Below are 14808 nucleotides of genomic sequence, written 5' to 3' on the forward strand. Positions count from 1 at the left end.
CATCTGTTTGATGTTCTCGTTCACACAGGAGAGAGACATGACTATCCTGGATCCTCTGGGGAGCCTCAACAACATCTTGATGCTGACGAGTCAGAGAAGAGTCTCTCCAGATCAGAACACCAGATGGTACAGCTTGGTCTGGTCTAGCATACAGCTTGTTCTATCAGGGTCTGGGCTGGGTTTCTGTAAAGCACTTTATGACAACAGTGGCATCAGCATCCATAATGATATGTGTCTGTGTCCCCTCTTTATGGTTACCAGGACAACGCTAGCCCTTCCTCCCTCCCGGAGTCCCTGTATCGTGCCTCTCCTGGTAGCACCTTACTGCTGGGTATGAAGAGGTTGTCTGTGCTGCTGGTGGACTGCAGGAAAACAACGGGGCTGAGTGGAACTGTGAGAGGAGGAGAAGAGAAGAAAGGATCAGATTTGACTCATCAAAGTAAGTGCTGTAGTTTAGTTTGAACAAATAAAATAGATCTGCCCACTGGTATCTGTTAGGACAGGACAACCAGCAGAGTTCTGTTAGTTGACATGAAGCTAGACTGAGAGAAACCCATTGACCATATTAAACCTTGATGAAAGTTATCTTTGGAGAGAAACCAATTGACCATATTAAACCTTGATGAAAGTTCGCTCTAGAGATGCATGTTTTACATAAACTCTTCCTTAAAACATTATGGATGTTACATTGCCTGTCCCAGTCAACCCCCCCTTTCTTTACCAGACTCTAGAACACACAAACTAAACTCCAGACACTTCAATGTGGTCTTTATTGCTTCATTAACATCTGATCTACAGAACTTGTTAAGAATGGCAAATATATATTTATAACAAGCTTTGTAAACCTTTTCTAAAAGCTATGAAATATGATTAAATGAAAAGCATTTTTTGTGTGACTTGTTCTTCGTCTCTGTAATGGACAAAATTAATTCAATTCCCTACTTTAACAGGTCAAATGAAGCCTGAACTCCAACATATAGACCGTAAAGAACGTTTTTTTAATTTGGAAATGACTAACTTTATTTGTTAATGTGTAACTGACGTCAGTGTGGTGCCAACAGTTTAGCTTCCTCGAGTGTACCTGTCCCCATACCCTCCACTGTCCCTGGATGTCTCTATCTGTGACGTTTCAAGCCTAACATTCTCTGTTTCACGGAAACATGGCTCACTCGTTAACAGAGTCGGTACAGCCACCTGGTTTCTTCACTCATCGCGCTGACAGAAACAAGCATCTTTCTGGTAAGAAGAAGGGCGGGGGTGTATGCCTTATGATTAACGAGACGTGGTGTGATCATAACAACATACAGGAACTCAAGTCCTTTTGTTCACCTGACCTAGAATTCCTGACAATTTAATGCCGACCGAGGGAATTCTCTTCGATTATAATCACAGTCGTGGCCAAAAGTAGTTAGTGTCTATATAACAGTAGTTAGTGTCTATCCATGGGGTCTAGTCTAGTCATAGATGTTAATTACCTTTAGTGTCTATATAACAGTAGTTAGTGTCTATCCATGGGGTCTAGTCTAGTCATAGATGTTAACTACCTTTAGTGTCTATATAACAGTAGTTAGTGTCTATCCATGGGGAGGGGAAAAATATATTAAAAAATTATAATTGACAGTCGTGGCGAAAAGTTTTGAGAATGACACAAATATTAATTTCCACATAGTTTGCTGCTTCAGTGTCTTTTAGATATTTTTGTCAGATGTTACTATGGAATACTGAAGTATAATTACAAGCATTTCATAAGTGTCAAAGGCTTTTATTGACAATTACATGAAGTTGATGCAAAGAGTCAATATTTGCAGTGTTTACCCTTCTTTTTCAATACCTCTGCAATCCGCCCTGGCATGCTGTCAATTAACTTCTGGGCCACATCCTGACTGATGGCAGCCCATTCTTGCATAATCAATGCTTGGAGTTTGTCAGAATTTGTGGGTTTTTGTTTGTCCGCCCACCTTGAGGATTGACCACAAGTTCTCAATGGGATTAAGGTCTGGGGAGTTTCCTGGCCATCGACCCAAAATATCGATGTTTTATTCCCCGAGCCACTTAGTTATCACTTTTGCCTTATGGCAAGGTGCTCCATCATGCTGGAAAAGGCATTGTTCGTCACCAAACTGTTCCTGGATGGCTGGGAGAAGTTGCTCTCAGAGGGTGTGTTGGTGCCGTTCTTTATTCATGGCTGTGTTCTGAGGAAAAATTGTGAGTGAGCCCACTCCCTTGGCTTAGAAGCAACCCCACACATGAACGGTCTCAGGATGCTTTACTGTTGGCATGACACAGGACTGATGGTAGCGCTCACCTTGTCTTCTCCGGACAAGCTTTTTTTCCGGATGCCCCAAACAATCGTAAAGGGGATTCATCAGAGAAAATGACTTTACCCCAGTCCTCAGCACTCCAATCTCTGTACCTTTTGCAGAATATCAGTCTGTACCTGATGTTTTTCCTGGAGAGAAGGGGCTTCTTTGCTGCCCTTCTTGACACCAGGCCATCCTCCAAAAGTCTTTGCCTCACTGTGCGTGCAGATGCACTCACACCTGCCTGCTGCCATTCCTGAGCAAGCTCTGTACTGGTCGTGCCCCGATCCCGCAGCTGAATCAACTTTAGGAGACGTTCCTGGCGCTTGCTGGACTTTCTTGGTCGCCCTGAAGCCTTCTTTACAACAATTGAACCGCTCTCCTTGAAGTTCTTGATGATCCGATAAATGGTTGCTGATCTTACTGGCAACAATATCCTTGCCTGTGAAGCCCTTTTTGTGCAACGCAATGATGACGACACGTGTTTCCTTGCAGGTAACCAGGGTTGACAGAGGAAGAACATTGATTCCAAGCACCGCCTTCCTTTTGAAGCTTCCAGTCTGTTATTTGAACTCAATCAGCATGACAGAGTGATCTCCAGCCTTGTCCTCGTCAACACTCACACCTGTGTTAACCTCTCTAGGGTAGGTGGGACGGCCGCCAACCAGTGAAATTGCAGAGCGCGAAATTCAAAAATACTAAATTCAAATATTTAACATTCTTGAAAATATATGTGTTATACATCAAAATAAAGCTTCACTTCTTGTTAATCCAGCCACCGTGTCAAATTTCAAAAAGGCTTTACGGCAAAAGTAAACCATGCGATTATCTGAGGACAGCGCCCCGCATACAAACACATGAAAATCATATTTCAACCAGGCAGGTGCACCACAAAAGTCAGAAATAGCTATATAATTAATGCCTTACCTTTGAAGATCTTCTTCTGTTGGCACTCCAAAATGTCCCAGAATCATCACAAATGGTCCTTTTGTTCGATAATGTCCTTTATGTCCCAAAAATGTCCATTTATTTGGCTCGTTTGATTCAGAAATACACCGGTTTCAACTCGCCCAACATGCCTACAAAGTATCTAATAAGTTACCTGTAAACTTGGTCCAAACATTTCAAACAACGTTCCTAATCCAACCTCAGGTACCCTAAAACGTAAATAATCGATCAAATTTAAGACGGAATAAACTGTTTCTAATACCGGATAAAAACACTGTGAAGCGCGCTCCAGTTCACGCGCACCAAAACAGTAGAGTTCATCTGGAGTGACACTTACAATCAATAGCACTACTTCTTCATTTCTCAAAAGAAAAACATTGAACAATTTCTTAAGACGGTTGACAACTAGTGGAAGCCATAGGAACTGCAACCAGGTTCCTAAAAAAAGGGAGTCTCATAGAAAATCATTGGAAAATCCTATGACCTCAATTTTTTTCCCCTTGATGGTTTGTCCTCTGGGTTTCGCCTGCCAAATCAATTCTGTTATACTCACAGACATTATTTTAACAGTTTTAGAAACTTTAGAGTGTTTTCTATCCAAATCTACCAATTATATGCATATCCTAGCTTTTGGACATGAGGAACAGGTAGTTTACTTTGGGCACGCTTTTCATCTGGATGTCAAAATACTGCCCCCTACCCAAGAGAGGTTAACGAGAGAATCACTGACATGATGTCAGCTGGTCCTTTTGTGGCAGGGCTGAAATGTAGTGGAAATGTTTTTTGGGGATTCAGTTAATTTGCATGGCAAAGAGGGACTTTGCAATTAATTGCAATTCATCTGATCACTCGTCATAACGTTCTGGAGTATATGCAAATTGCCATCATACAAACTGAGTCAGCAGACTTTGTGAAAATTTGTATTTGTGTCATTCTCAAAACTTTTGGCCACGACTGTATATCCCCCCCCAAGCAGACAACTCGACGGCCCTGAAAGAACTTAATTGGACTATGTAAACCACATATCCTGAGGCTGCATTTATTGTATCTGGGGATTTTAACAAGGCTAATCTGAAAACAAGGCTCCCTGGGTTGGCAAAATTCTGGATCATTGTTACTCTAACTTCCGCGACGCATACAGAGCCTTGCCCTCCTTTCGGCAAATCTGACCACGACTCCATTTTGTTGCTCCCAGCCTATACACAGAAACTAAAACAGGAAATGCCCGTGCTCATGTCTGTTCAACGCCAGTCTGACCTATCTGATTCCATGCTTCAAGATTGCTTCGATCTCGTGGACTGGGATATGTTCCGGATAGCGTCAAACAACAACATTGATGTATATGCTGATTCGGTGAGCGAGTTTATTAGCAAGTGCATCGGTGGTGTTATACCCACGGCGACTATTAAAACCTTCCCCAACCAGAAACCGTGGATTGATGGCAGCGTTCGCGCAAAACTGAAAGCGCGAACCACTGCTTTTAAATCAGGGCAAGGCGACCGGAAACATGACCGAATACAAACAGTGTAGCTATTCCCTCCGCAAGGCAATCAAACAAGCTAAGCGTCAGTTTAGAGACAAAGTAGAGTCGCAATTCAAAGGCTGAGACACGAGAGGTATGTGGCAGGGTCTACAGTCAATCACGGACTACAAAAAGAAATCCAGCCCCGTCGCGGGCCCCGATGTCTTGCTCCCAGACAAACGAAACAACTTCTTTGCTCGCTTTGAGGACAATACAGTGCCACCGACAGTGCCCGCTACCAAAACCTGCGGGCTCTCCTTCACCGCAGGCAACGTGAGTAAAACATTTAAACGTGTTAACCCTCGCAAGGCTGCCGGCCCAGACGGCATCCCTATCTGCGTCCTCAGAGCATGCGCAGACCAGCTGGCTGGTGTGTTTACGAACATATTCAATCTCTCCCTATCCCAGTCTGCTGTTCCTACATGCTTCAAGAGGGCCACCATTGCTCCTGTTCCCAAGAAAGCTAAGGCAACTGAGCTAAACGATTATCGCCCCGTAGCACTCACTTCCGTCATCATGAAGTGCTTTGAGAGACTAGTCAAGGATCACCTCCACCCTACCTGACACCCTAGACCCACTCCAATTTGCTTACCGCCCAAATAGGTCCACAGACGACGCAATCGCAATCACACTGCCCTATCCCATCTGGACAAGAGGAGTACCTATGTAAAAATGCTGTTCATCGACTACAGCATTTAACACCATAGTACCCTCCAAACTCGTCAACTGGGTACTGGACTTTCTGACGGGACGCCCCCAAGTGGTGAGGGTAGGAAACAACATCTCCACCCCCGCTGATCTTCAACACTGGGGCCTCACAAGGGTGCGTTCTCCAGCCCTCTCCTGTACTCCCTGTTCACCCATGACTGCGTGGCCATGCACGCCTCCAACTCAAACATCAAATTTGCAGATGACACTACAGTGGTAGGCTTGATTACCAACAACGGTGAGGGCCCTCGGAGTGTGGTGTCAGGAAAATGACCTCACTCAACGTCAACAAAACAAAGGAGATGATCGTGGACTTCAGGAAACAGCAGAGGGAGCACCCCCCTATCCACATCGACGGGACAGTAGTGGAGAAGGTGGAAAGTTTCTCTGCATACACATCACGGACAAACTGAAATGGTCCACCCACACAAACAGCGTGGTGAAGAAGGCGCAGCAGCGCCTCTTCAACCTCAGGAGGCTGAAGAAATTTGGCTTGTCACCAAAAAGATCATCAAGGACAACAACCCCCCGAGCCACATCTCATATGTATATACTGTACTCTATACCATCTACTGCATCTTGCCTATGCCGTTTGGCCATCGCTCATCCATATATTTATATGTACATATTCTTATTCATTCCTTTACACTTGTGTGTAAAAGGTAGTTGTTGTGAAATTGTTAGATATTACTGCATGGTCGGAACTAGAAGCACAAGCATTTCGCTACACTCGCATTAACATCTGCTAACCATGTGTATGTTACCAATTATATTTGATTTGATTTGATAGCTGTGGAGTGAGCTTACGGCACGTTCTCACCTCCGTTACACATGTTCAGGTTGACTTTCTCACGGAATCGACCACATACACTACCAGTCAAAAGTCAGGACACAACTACTCATTCAAGGGTTTTTATTTATTTTTACTATTTTCTACATTGTTGAATAATAGTGAAGACATCAAATCTATGAAATAACACATATGGAATCAGGTAGTAACCAAAAAAGGGTTAAACAAATCAAAATATATTTTATGTTTGAAATTCTTCAAAGTAGCCACCGTTTGCCTTTCACACGCTTGGCATTCTCTCAACCAGCTTCATGAGGTAGTCACCTGGAATGCTTTTCAATTAACAGATGTGCCTTATTAAAGTTAATTTGTGGAATTTCTTTCTTAATGTGTTTGAGCTAATCAATTGTGACAAGGAAGGGGGGTATACAGAAGATAGCCCTATTTGGTAAAATACCAAGTCCATTATATGTCAAGAACAGCTTAAATAAGCAAAGAGTAACAATTGTCCATCATTACTTTAAGACACGAAGGTCAGTCAACCCGGAAAATTTCAAGAACTTCAAGTTACTTCAAATGCAGTCGCAAAAACCATCAAGCGCTATGATGGAACTGGCTCTCATGAGGACCTCCACAGGAAAGGAAGACCCAGAGTTACCTCTGCTGCAGAGGATAAGTTCATTAGAGTTACCAGCCTCAGAAATTGCAACCCAAATAAATGCTTCACAAAGTTCAAGTAACAGACACATCTCAACGTCCTCTGTTCAGAGGAGACTGTGTGAATCAGGCCTTCGTGGTTGAATTGCTGGTAAGGAAACCACTACTAAAGGACACCAATAATAATAAGAGACTTGCTTGGGCCAAGAAACACGAGCAATGAACCTTAGACCGGTGGAAATCTGTCTTTTCGCCTGATGAATCCAAATTTTACATTTTTGGTTCCAAACACAGTGTGTTTGCGAGATGCGAGTAGGTGAACGGATGGTCTCCGCAAGTGTGGTTCCCACCGTGAAGCATGGAGGTGCGATGGTGTGGGGGGTGCTTTCCTGGTGACACTGTCAGTGATTTTATTTAGAATTCAATGGACACTTAATCAGGCTACGTTCTGCAGCGATACGCCAATCCTTTCTGGTTGGTGCTTAGTGGGACTATCATTTGTTTTTCAACAGGACAATGACCCAAAACACACCTCCAGGCTGTGTAAGGGCTATTTGACCAAGGAGAGTGATTGACTGCTGCATCAGATGACCTGGCCTCCACAATCACCGGACCTCAACCCAATTGAGATGGTTTGGGATGAGTTGGACTGCGGAGTGAAGGAAAAGCAACCAACAAGTGCTCAGCATGTGGGAACTACTTCAAGACTGTTGAAAAGCTAATTGACAGAATGCCAAGAGTGTGCAAAGGGTGGCTACTTTGGCAAAGGGTGGCTACTTTGAAGAATCTCAAATATAAAATATATTTACTGAACAGAAATGTAAATGCATCCTTCCGAGTGGCACAGCGTCTAAGGCACTGCATTGTGCATTAATACAGATTCTGGTTTGATACCCAGCTCTGTCGCAGCCGTCCACGACCAGGAGATTCAATTGGCCCAGTGTCATCCGGGTTGGAGGAGGGTTTGGCCTGTCAGGATGTCCTTGTCTCGCTCTAGCGACTCCTATGGCGGACTGGGCACATGCACGCTGACACGGTCGCCAGGTGTAAGGTGTTTCCTCCAACACAAAAGTGCGGCTGGCTTATGGGTTAATTGTGCATCGTGTCAAGAAGCTGTGCGGTTGTGTTTCGGAGGACGCATGGCTCTTGACGGTCGCCTCTCCCGAGTCCGTACGGGAGTTGCAGCGATGAGACAAGACTGTAACCATCAATTGATGAAAAAGGGGGTAAAAAAAATAAATATAATAATCTTTTCTTTTTTTTTCTGCCTCAAATATTTTCACATTCTTTTTACTTTACCCAAAATATCATGCCATTAGTGATTTAGTCAAAATGTAAAAATTTATGAACATCTAAATCAACATTGTGTCGAACCCACGGGGAGATGTTACAGATGTGCTTTGTGTCTGTGTCCAATGTAAAAAAAAATATAATAATAATACTTTTTGACAATTACTTATTTACTTATTTTAGGTTTCAGGAAGTGTGTAGGTCACATTCTGTATCATACAGCTATGAAGGTTATATATTTACAACCACCTGCTGATAGGAATACAGCGATGTCTGTGTTTTGAGTGTCCTAGAACTGTCTAGTTTTTTGTTTTCTGACTTCTAAAACAGAATAAGTAATGTAACTGTATTACCAGGAAGCTCTACAACATCATTTGTTTAAAAATCACACCAAGATTGTTTAAATTATGAAATGTTTGAAAACTGGCCTCAGGTTATTGAGGGATCTGATTTGAATTAAACCTCATAGCAAGGCAGTTTTATGATGTGGAGATTTCATCCTGGTTTCTCTTAAAATGAACACTGTCTTTGGCAGGAGGAAAACCAAACTTGGAGGAACCAGAGATGTCCAAACCAGCAAGAAGACACCTCTGCTCTCAGATTGGAAAGAGTTTTGCCAAGTTAGGAAGCCTGAAAAGACACGAGAGAAATCTCACAGGGGAGAAGCCTTACCACTGCTCCCAGTGTGGAAAGAGTTTTATCCAGTTAGCAAGCCTGAAAGCTCATGACCGAATACACACAGGGGAGAAGCCTTACCACTGCTCCCATTGTGGAAAGTGTTTTAGGCAGCAAGGAAGCCTGAAAGTTCATGACCGAATACACACAGGTGAGAAGCCTTACAACTGCTCCCATTGTGGAAAGAGTTTTAACAGATTAGGAGGCCTAATAGCTCATGAGCGAATACACACGGGGGAGAAGCCATACCGTTGCGCCCAGTGTGGAAAGAGTTTTGGCTCATTGGGAAACCTGCAATCTCATGCACGATTACACACAGGGGAGAAGCCATACCATTGCCCCCAGTGTGGAAAGAGTTTTCGCATGTTAGGAAACCTGCAATCTCATGTGCGAATACACACTGGGGAGAAGCCATACCATTGCGCCCAGTGTGGAAAGAGTTTTAGCATGTTAGGAAACATGAAAGCTCATGAGCAAATACACACAGGGGATAAGCCTTACCACTGCTCCCAGTGTGGAACTAGGTTTACCAGGTTAGGAAGCCTGAAAAGACATGTGGACACACACCTTTCCATTGCGCCCTGTGTGGAACGAGTTTTAACCATTTAGGAAACCTAAATAGAAATGAGAGAATACACACAGGGGAGAAGCCTTTCTATTGTGCCTAGTGTGGAAAGAGTTTTTGCTCGTTAGGAAACATGTTCTAAATACACCCCTGGGAGAAATGATCTAAATACACCCCTGGGAGAAACAAATGTCACTTAAAAGGGATGTGAGAATCCACAGAAAAATAACTTCTCCTGCTGTGTAAACTGATATTTCACATCACATTGACTTTAAATTCATCAGAGAACTTACACGGTGTTCCCATTGTCTTATATTGTTGACTGAGAATGTGTTTACTTGTTTATACCATATCAAATTGAATTGTACAAAGTATACTCAAACATATATTTGAATGTGTGTATTAGAAAACATGAAGTGAATTTTGGAGTATTTCAGTTTGAATATAGAGTAGATTAGATTCCATGTGTTTAAATGGTCCTTGTTTAAAATCTGACATTGTGTGTGTTTATCTGGGTGTGTCATTCCTCCAGCACTACAGATAATCAGAATAAGACCTTCAAAATGTATTGGAAAGGAGCATCAAGCTCATCACATGCAGTTTCACCACCCTGTGAAGTTCATAACTTATTTCATCTGTAGCCTAATAAACTGCATGTGTTCCCAAGTCGTAGAGGGAGGACCACACAACATATCATCATGTGACTCCAAGTTAACTAAGATGTGATGGTTATTATATAAATATTTGTGGATAAAGGAGTTTCCACCTCCATTTCTCGCTTAGACATTTTTACTGACACAAAAAGACCCCACCATGTCAAAAGAACTAACAAATTGTCTGTCGGCATTTATAAAATTGTGGAATGAAGATCAGACAGTGAAGAGACTCCAGGGACGGAGATGAAGGCTGTAGGAATGAAGATCAGACAGTGAAGAGACTCCAGGGACGGTGATGAAGGCTGTAGGAATGAAGATCAGACAGTGAAGAGACTCCAGGGACGGTGATGAAGGCTGTGGGAATGAAGATCAGACAGTATACAGCCTGCCTGTGGTCAGGTGGGGGAGTAGTCGATCCAGCCAATGATTGGGAGGAAGCATGTGGGGAACAGGCTCCTTTCTACTGCCATTCTGGTGTCTGGATACCTGCCAACAAAGACTACAACTGCTTCACACAATGGGAGTGGCTACCATTGACCGCCACACCTTCTTTCATAACCAGGAAGCCCATGTTGAGCCAGCAGTGTTCCCACTATGGAGGAAGGAGCAGGAAGCTGTCATCCAGTCTCTCAGAAACCCATGTTGAGCCATCATTGTTCTTATATTGTCCATGTTGAAGTTATTCAGGTGCATAATACATTGACTCTGTACTGGTACACCCTGTATATAGCCTCCACATTGACTCTGTACTGGTACCCCCTGTATATAGCCTCCACATTAACTCTGTACTGGTACCCCCTGTATATAGCCTCCACATTGACTCTGTACCGGTACCCCCTGTATATAGCCTCCACATTGACTCTGTACTGGTACCCCCTGTATATAGCCTCCACATTGACACTGTACTGGTACCTCCTGTATATAGCCTCCACATTGACTCTGTACTGGTACCCCCTGTATATAGCCTCCACATTGACACTGTACTGGTACCTCCTGTATATAGCCTCCACATTGACTCTGTACTGGTACCCCCTGTATATAGCCTCCACATTGACTCTGTACTGGTACCCCCTGTATATAGCCTCCACATTGACTCTGTACTGGTACCCCCTGTATATAGCCTCCACATTGACTCTGTACTGGTACCCCATGTATATTGCCTCCACATTGACTCTGTACCGTTACCCCCTGTATATAGCCTCCACATTGACTCTGTACTGCTACCCCCTGTATATAGCCTCCACATTGACTCTGTACCGGTACCCCCTGTATATAGCCTCCACATTGACTCTGTACTGGTACCCCCTGCATACAGCCTCCACATTGACTCTGTACTGCTACCCCCTGTATAAAGCCTCCACATTGACTCTGTACTGGTACCCCCTGTATATAGCCTCCACATTGACTCTGTACTGGTACCCCATGTATATTGCCTCCACATTGACTCTGTACCGTTACCCCCTGTATATAGCCTCCACATTGACTCTGTACTGCTACCCCCTGTATATAGCCTCCACATTGACTCTGTACCGGTACCCCCTGTATATAGCCTCCACATTGACTCTGTACTGGTACCCCCTGCATACAGCCTCCACATTGACTCTGTACTGCTACCCCCTGTATAAAGCCTCCACATTGACTCTGTACTGGTACCCCCTGTATATAGACTCTGTACCGGTACCCCCTGTATATAGCCTCCACATTGACTCTGTACTGGTACCCCCTGCATACAGCCTCCACATTGACTCTGTACTGCTACCCCCTGTATAAAGCCTCCACATTAACTCTGTACTGGTACCCCCTGTATATAGCCTCCACATTGACTCTGTACTGGTACCCCCTGTATACAGCCTCCACATTGACTCTGTACTGGTACCCCCTGTATAAAGCCTCCACATTGACTCTGGACCGGTACCACCTGTATATAGCCTCCACATTGACTCTGTACCGGTTCCACCTGTATATAGCCTCCACATTGACTCTGTACTGCTACCCCCTGTATAAAGCCTCCACATTGACTCTGGACCGGTACCACCTGTATATAGCCTCCACATTGACTCTGTACTGGTACCCCCTGTATATAGCCTCCACATTGACTCTGTACTGGTACCCCCTGTATATAGCCTCCACATTGACTCAGTACTGCTACCTCCTGTATATAGCCTCCACATTGACTCTGTACTGCTACCCCCTGTATAAAGCCTCCACATTGACTCTGTACTGGTACCCCCTGTATATAGCCTCCACATTGACTCTGTACTGGTACCCCATGTATATTGCCTCCACATTGACTCTGTACCGTTACCCCCTGTATATAGCCTCCACATTGACTCTGTACTGCTACCCCCTGTATATAGCCTCCACATTGACTCTGTACCGGTACCCCCTGTATATAGCCTCCACATTGACTCTGTACTGGTACCCCCTGCATACAGCCTCCACATTGACTCTGTACTGCTACCCCCTGTATAAAGCCTCCACATTGACTCTGTACTGGTACCCCCTGTATATAGACTCTGTACCGGTACCCCCTGTATATAGCCTCCACATTGACTCTGTACTGGTACCCCCTGCATACAGCCTCCACATTGACTCTGTACTGCTACCCCCTGTATAAAGCCTCCACATTAACTCTGTACTGGTACCCCCTGTATATAGCCTCCACATTGACTCTGTACTGGTACCCCCTGTATACAGCCTCCACATTGACTCTGTACTGGTACCCCCTGTATAAAGCCTCCACATTGACTCTGGACCGGTACCACCTGTATATAGCCTCCACATTGACTCTGTACTGGTACCCCCTGTATATAGCCTCCACATTGACTCTGTACTGGTACCCCCTGTATATAGCCTCCACATTGACTCAGTACTGCTACCTCCTGTATATAGCCTCCACATTGACTCTGTACTGGTACCTCCTGTATATAGCCTCCACATTAACTCTGTACTGGTACCTCCTGTATATAGCCTCCACATTGACTCTGTATTGGTATCCCCTGTATATAGCCTCCACATTGACTCTGTACTGGTACCCCCTGTATATAGCCTCCACATTGACTCTGTACAGGTACCCCCTGTATATAGCCTCCACATTAACTCTGTACTGGTACCCCCTGTATATAGCCTCCACATTGACTCTGTACTGGTACCCCCTGTATAAAGCCTCCACATTAACTCTGTACTGGTACCCCCTGTATACAGCCTCCACATTGACTCTGTACTGCTGCCTCGTTATTTTATTGTTACTGTTTTTTCTTTAGTTTATTTAGTAAATATTTTCTTAACCAACAATGTAGTTAAGAAAATAAGAGTTAAGTGCTTGTCAGTAAACATTTCACTGTCAGGTCACCTGTTGTATTCAGCGCATGTGACATAACATTTGATTATGAATATGGAGTATGTCAGTTTCAATGTTTCTTTGATTAAATTAGATGTTTCAAACTCAGGCCGTGTGTGTGTGTTTATCTCCGTCATTCCTTGATCATTCCTTGTGGTCCTGTAGCTCAGTTGGTAAAGTATGGTGCTTGTAAAACCAGGGTTGTGGGTTTGATTCCTGGCACCATCCATATGTAAAGTGTTATCATGACTGCAAATCACTTTGGATAAAAGTGTCTGCTAAATGGCATATATTCTCGTCCGGAACAGCTGATGCCCTCATGCATGCCTCAGTGTTGCTTGCTTCGAAGCAGGCATAGAAGTAATCTAGCTCGTCTGGTAGGCTCGTGTCACTGGGCAGCTCGCGGCTGTGCTTCCCTTTGTAGTCTGTAATAGTCTGCAGGCCCTGCCACATCCGACGGGCTTCGGAGCCGGTGTAGTACGATTAGATCTTAGTCCTGTATTGGCGCTTTTCCTGTTTGATGGTTCGTCCGAGGCCATAGCAGGATATCTTATTAGCTTCCGGGTTATTAAGAGTCCCGCACCTTGAAAGCGGCAGCTCTACCCTTTAGCTCAGTGCGGATGTTGCCTGTAATCCATGGCTTCTGGTTGGGGTGTGTACGTGCAGTCACTGTGGGGGCGACGTCCTCAATGCACTTATTGATAAAGCCAGTGACTGATGTGGTGTACTCCTCAATGCCATCGGAAGAATCCTGGAACATATTCCAGTCTTTGCTAGCAAAACAGTCCTGGCATTACACATCTGGCTAAAAGACTACTGTAGCTCTGCTGGAGTCACTTTTATTGATAACTTTGACACCTTCTGGAAACAGAAGATACTCTACAGGAATGACGGAGTCCATCCAAATCATCTTCGTTCCTGGACTCTGTCCACACATTTCAAGGCTGTGTTGAAACAATGACTGGTAAATGATCCAGGACCAGCTCAGTTAATCCCTTCCATTGTGACAATGACTGGTAAATGATCCAGGACCAGCTCAGTTAATCCCTTCCATTGTGACAATGACTGGTAAATGATCCAGGACCAGCTCAGTTAATCCCTACCATTGTGACAATGACTGGTAAATGTTCCAAGACCAGCTCAGTTAATCCCTACCATTGAAACAATGACTGGTAAATGACCCAAGACCAGCTCAGTTAATCCCTTCCATTGTGACAATGACTGGTAACTGATCCAAGATCAGCTCAGTTAATCCCTACCATTGTGACAATGACTGGTAACTGATCCAAGATCAGCTCAGTTAATCCCTACCATTGTGACAATGACTGGTAACTGATCCAAGATCAGCTCAGTTAAT

At 44.2% G+C, this 14808-nt stretch overlaps 1 protein-coding gene across 1 annotated transcript; it reads left to right on the forward strand.

Moving 5' to 3' along the window:
- The first annotated feature begins 405 nt into the window (after positions 1 to 405).
- Positions 406 to 9929, forward strand: LOC120042489 (zinc finger protein 239-like). The gene is made up of 2 exons (XM_038987322.1): positions 406 to 439; positions 8751 to 9929. Exon 2 carries the CDS (start codon positions 8780 to 8782, stop codon positions 9497 to 9499), a length of 720 nt encoding a protein of 239 aa, XP_038843250.1. The 5' UTR covers positions 406 to 439; positions 8751 to 8779; the 3' UTR covers positions 9500 to 9929.
- The last annotated feature ends 4879 nt before the right edge of the window (positions 9930 to 14808 follow it).

Source organism: Salvelinus namaycush, unplaced genomic scaffold, assembly GCF_016432855.1.
Source record: "Salvelinus namaycush isolate Seneca unplaced genomic scaffold, SaNama_1.0 Scaffold7, whole genome shotgun sequence".
Lineage (NCBI taxonomy): Eukaryota > Metazoa > Chordata > Actinopteri > Salmoniformes > Salmonidae > Salvelinus > Salvelinus namaycush.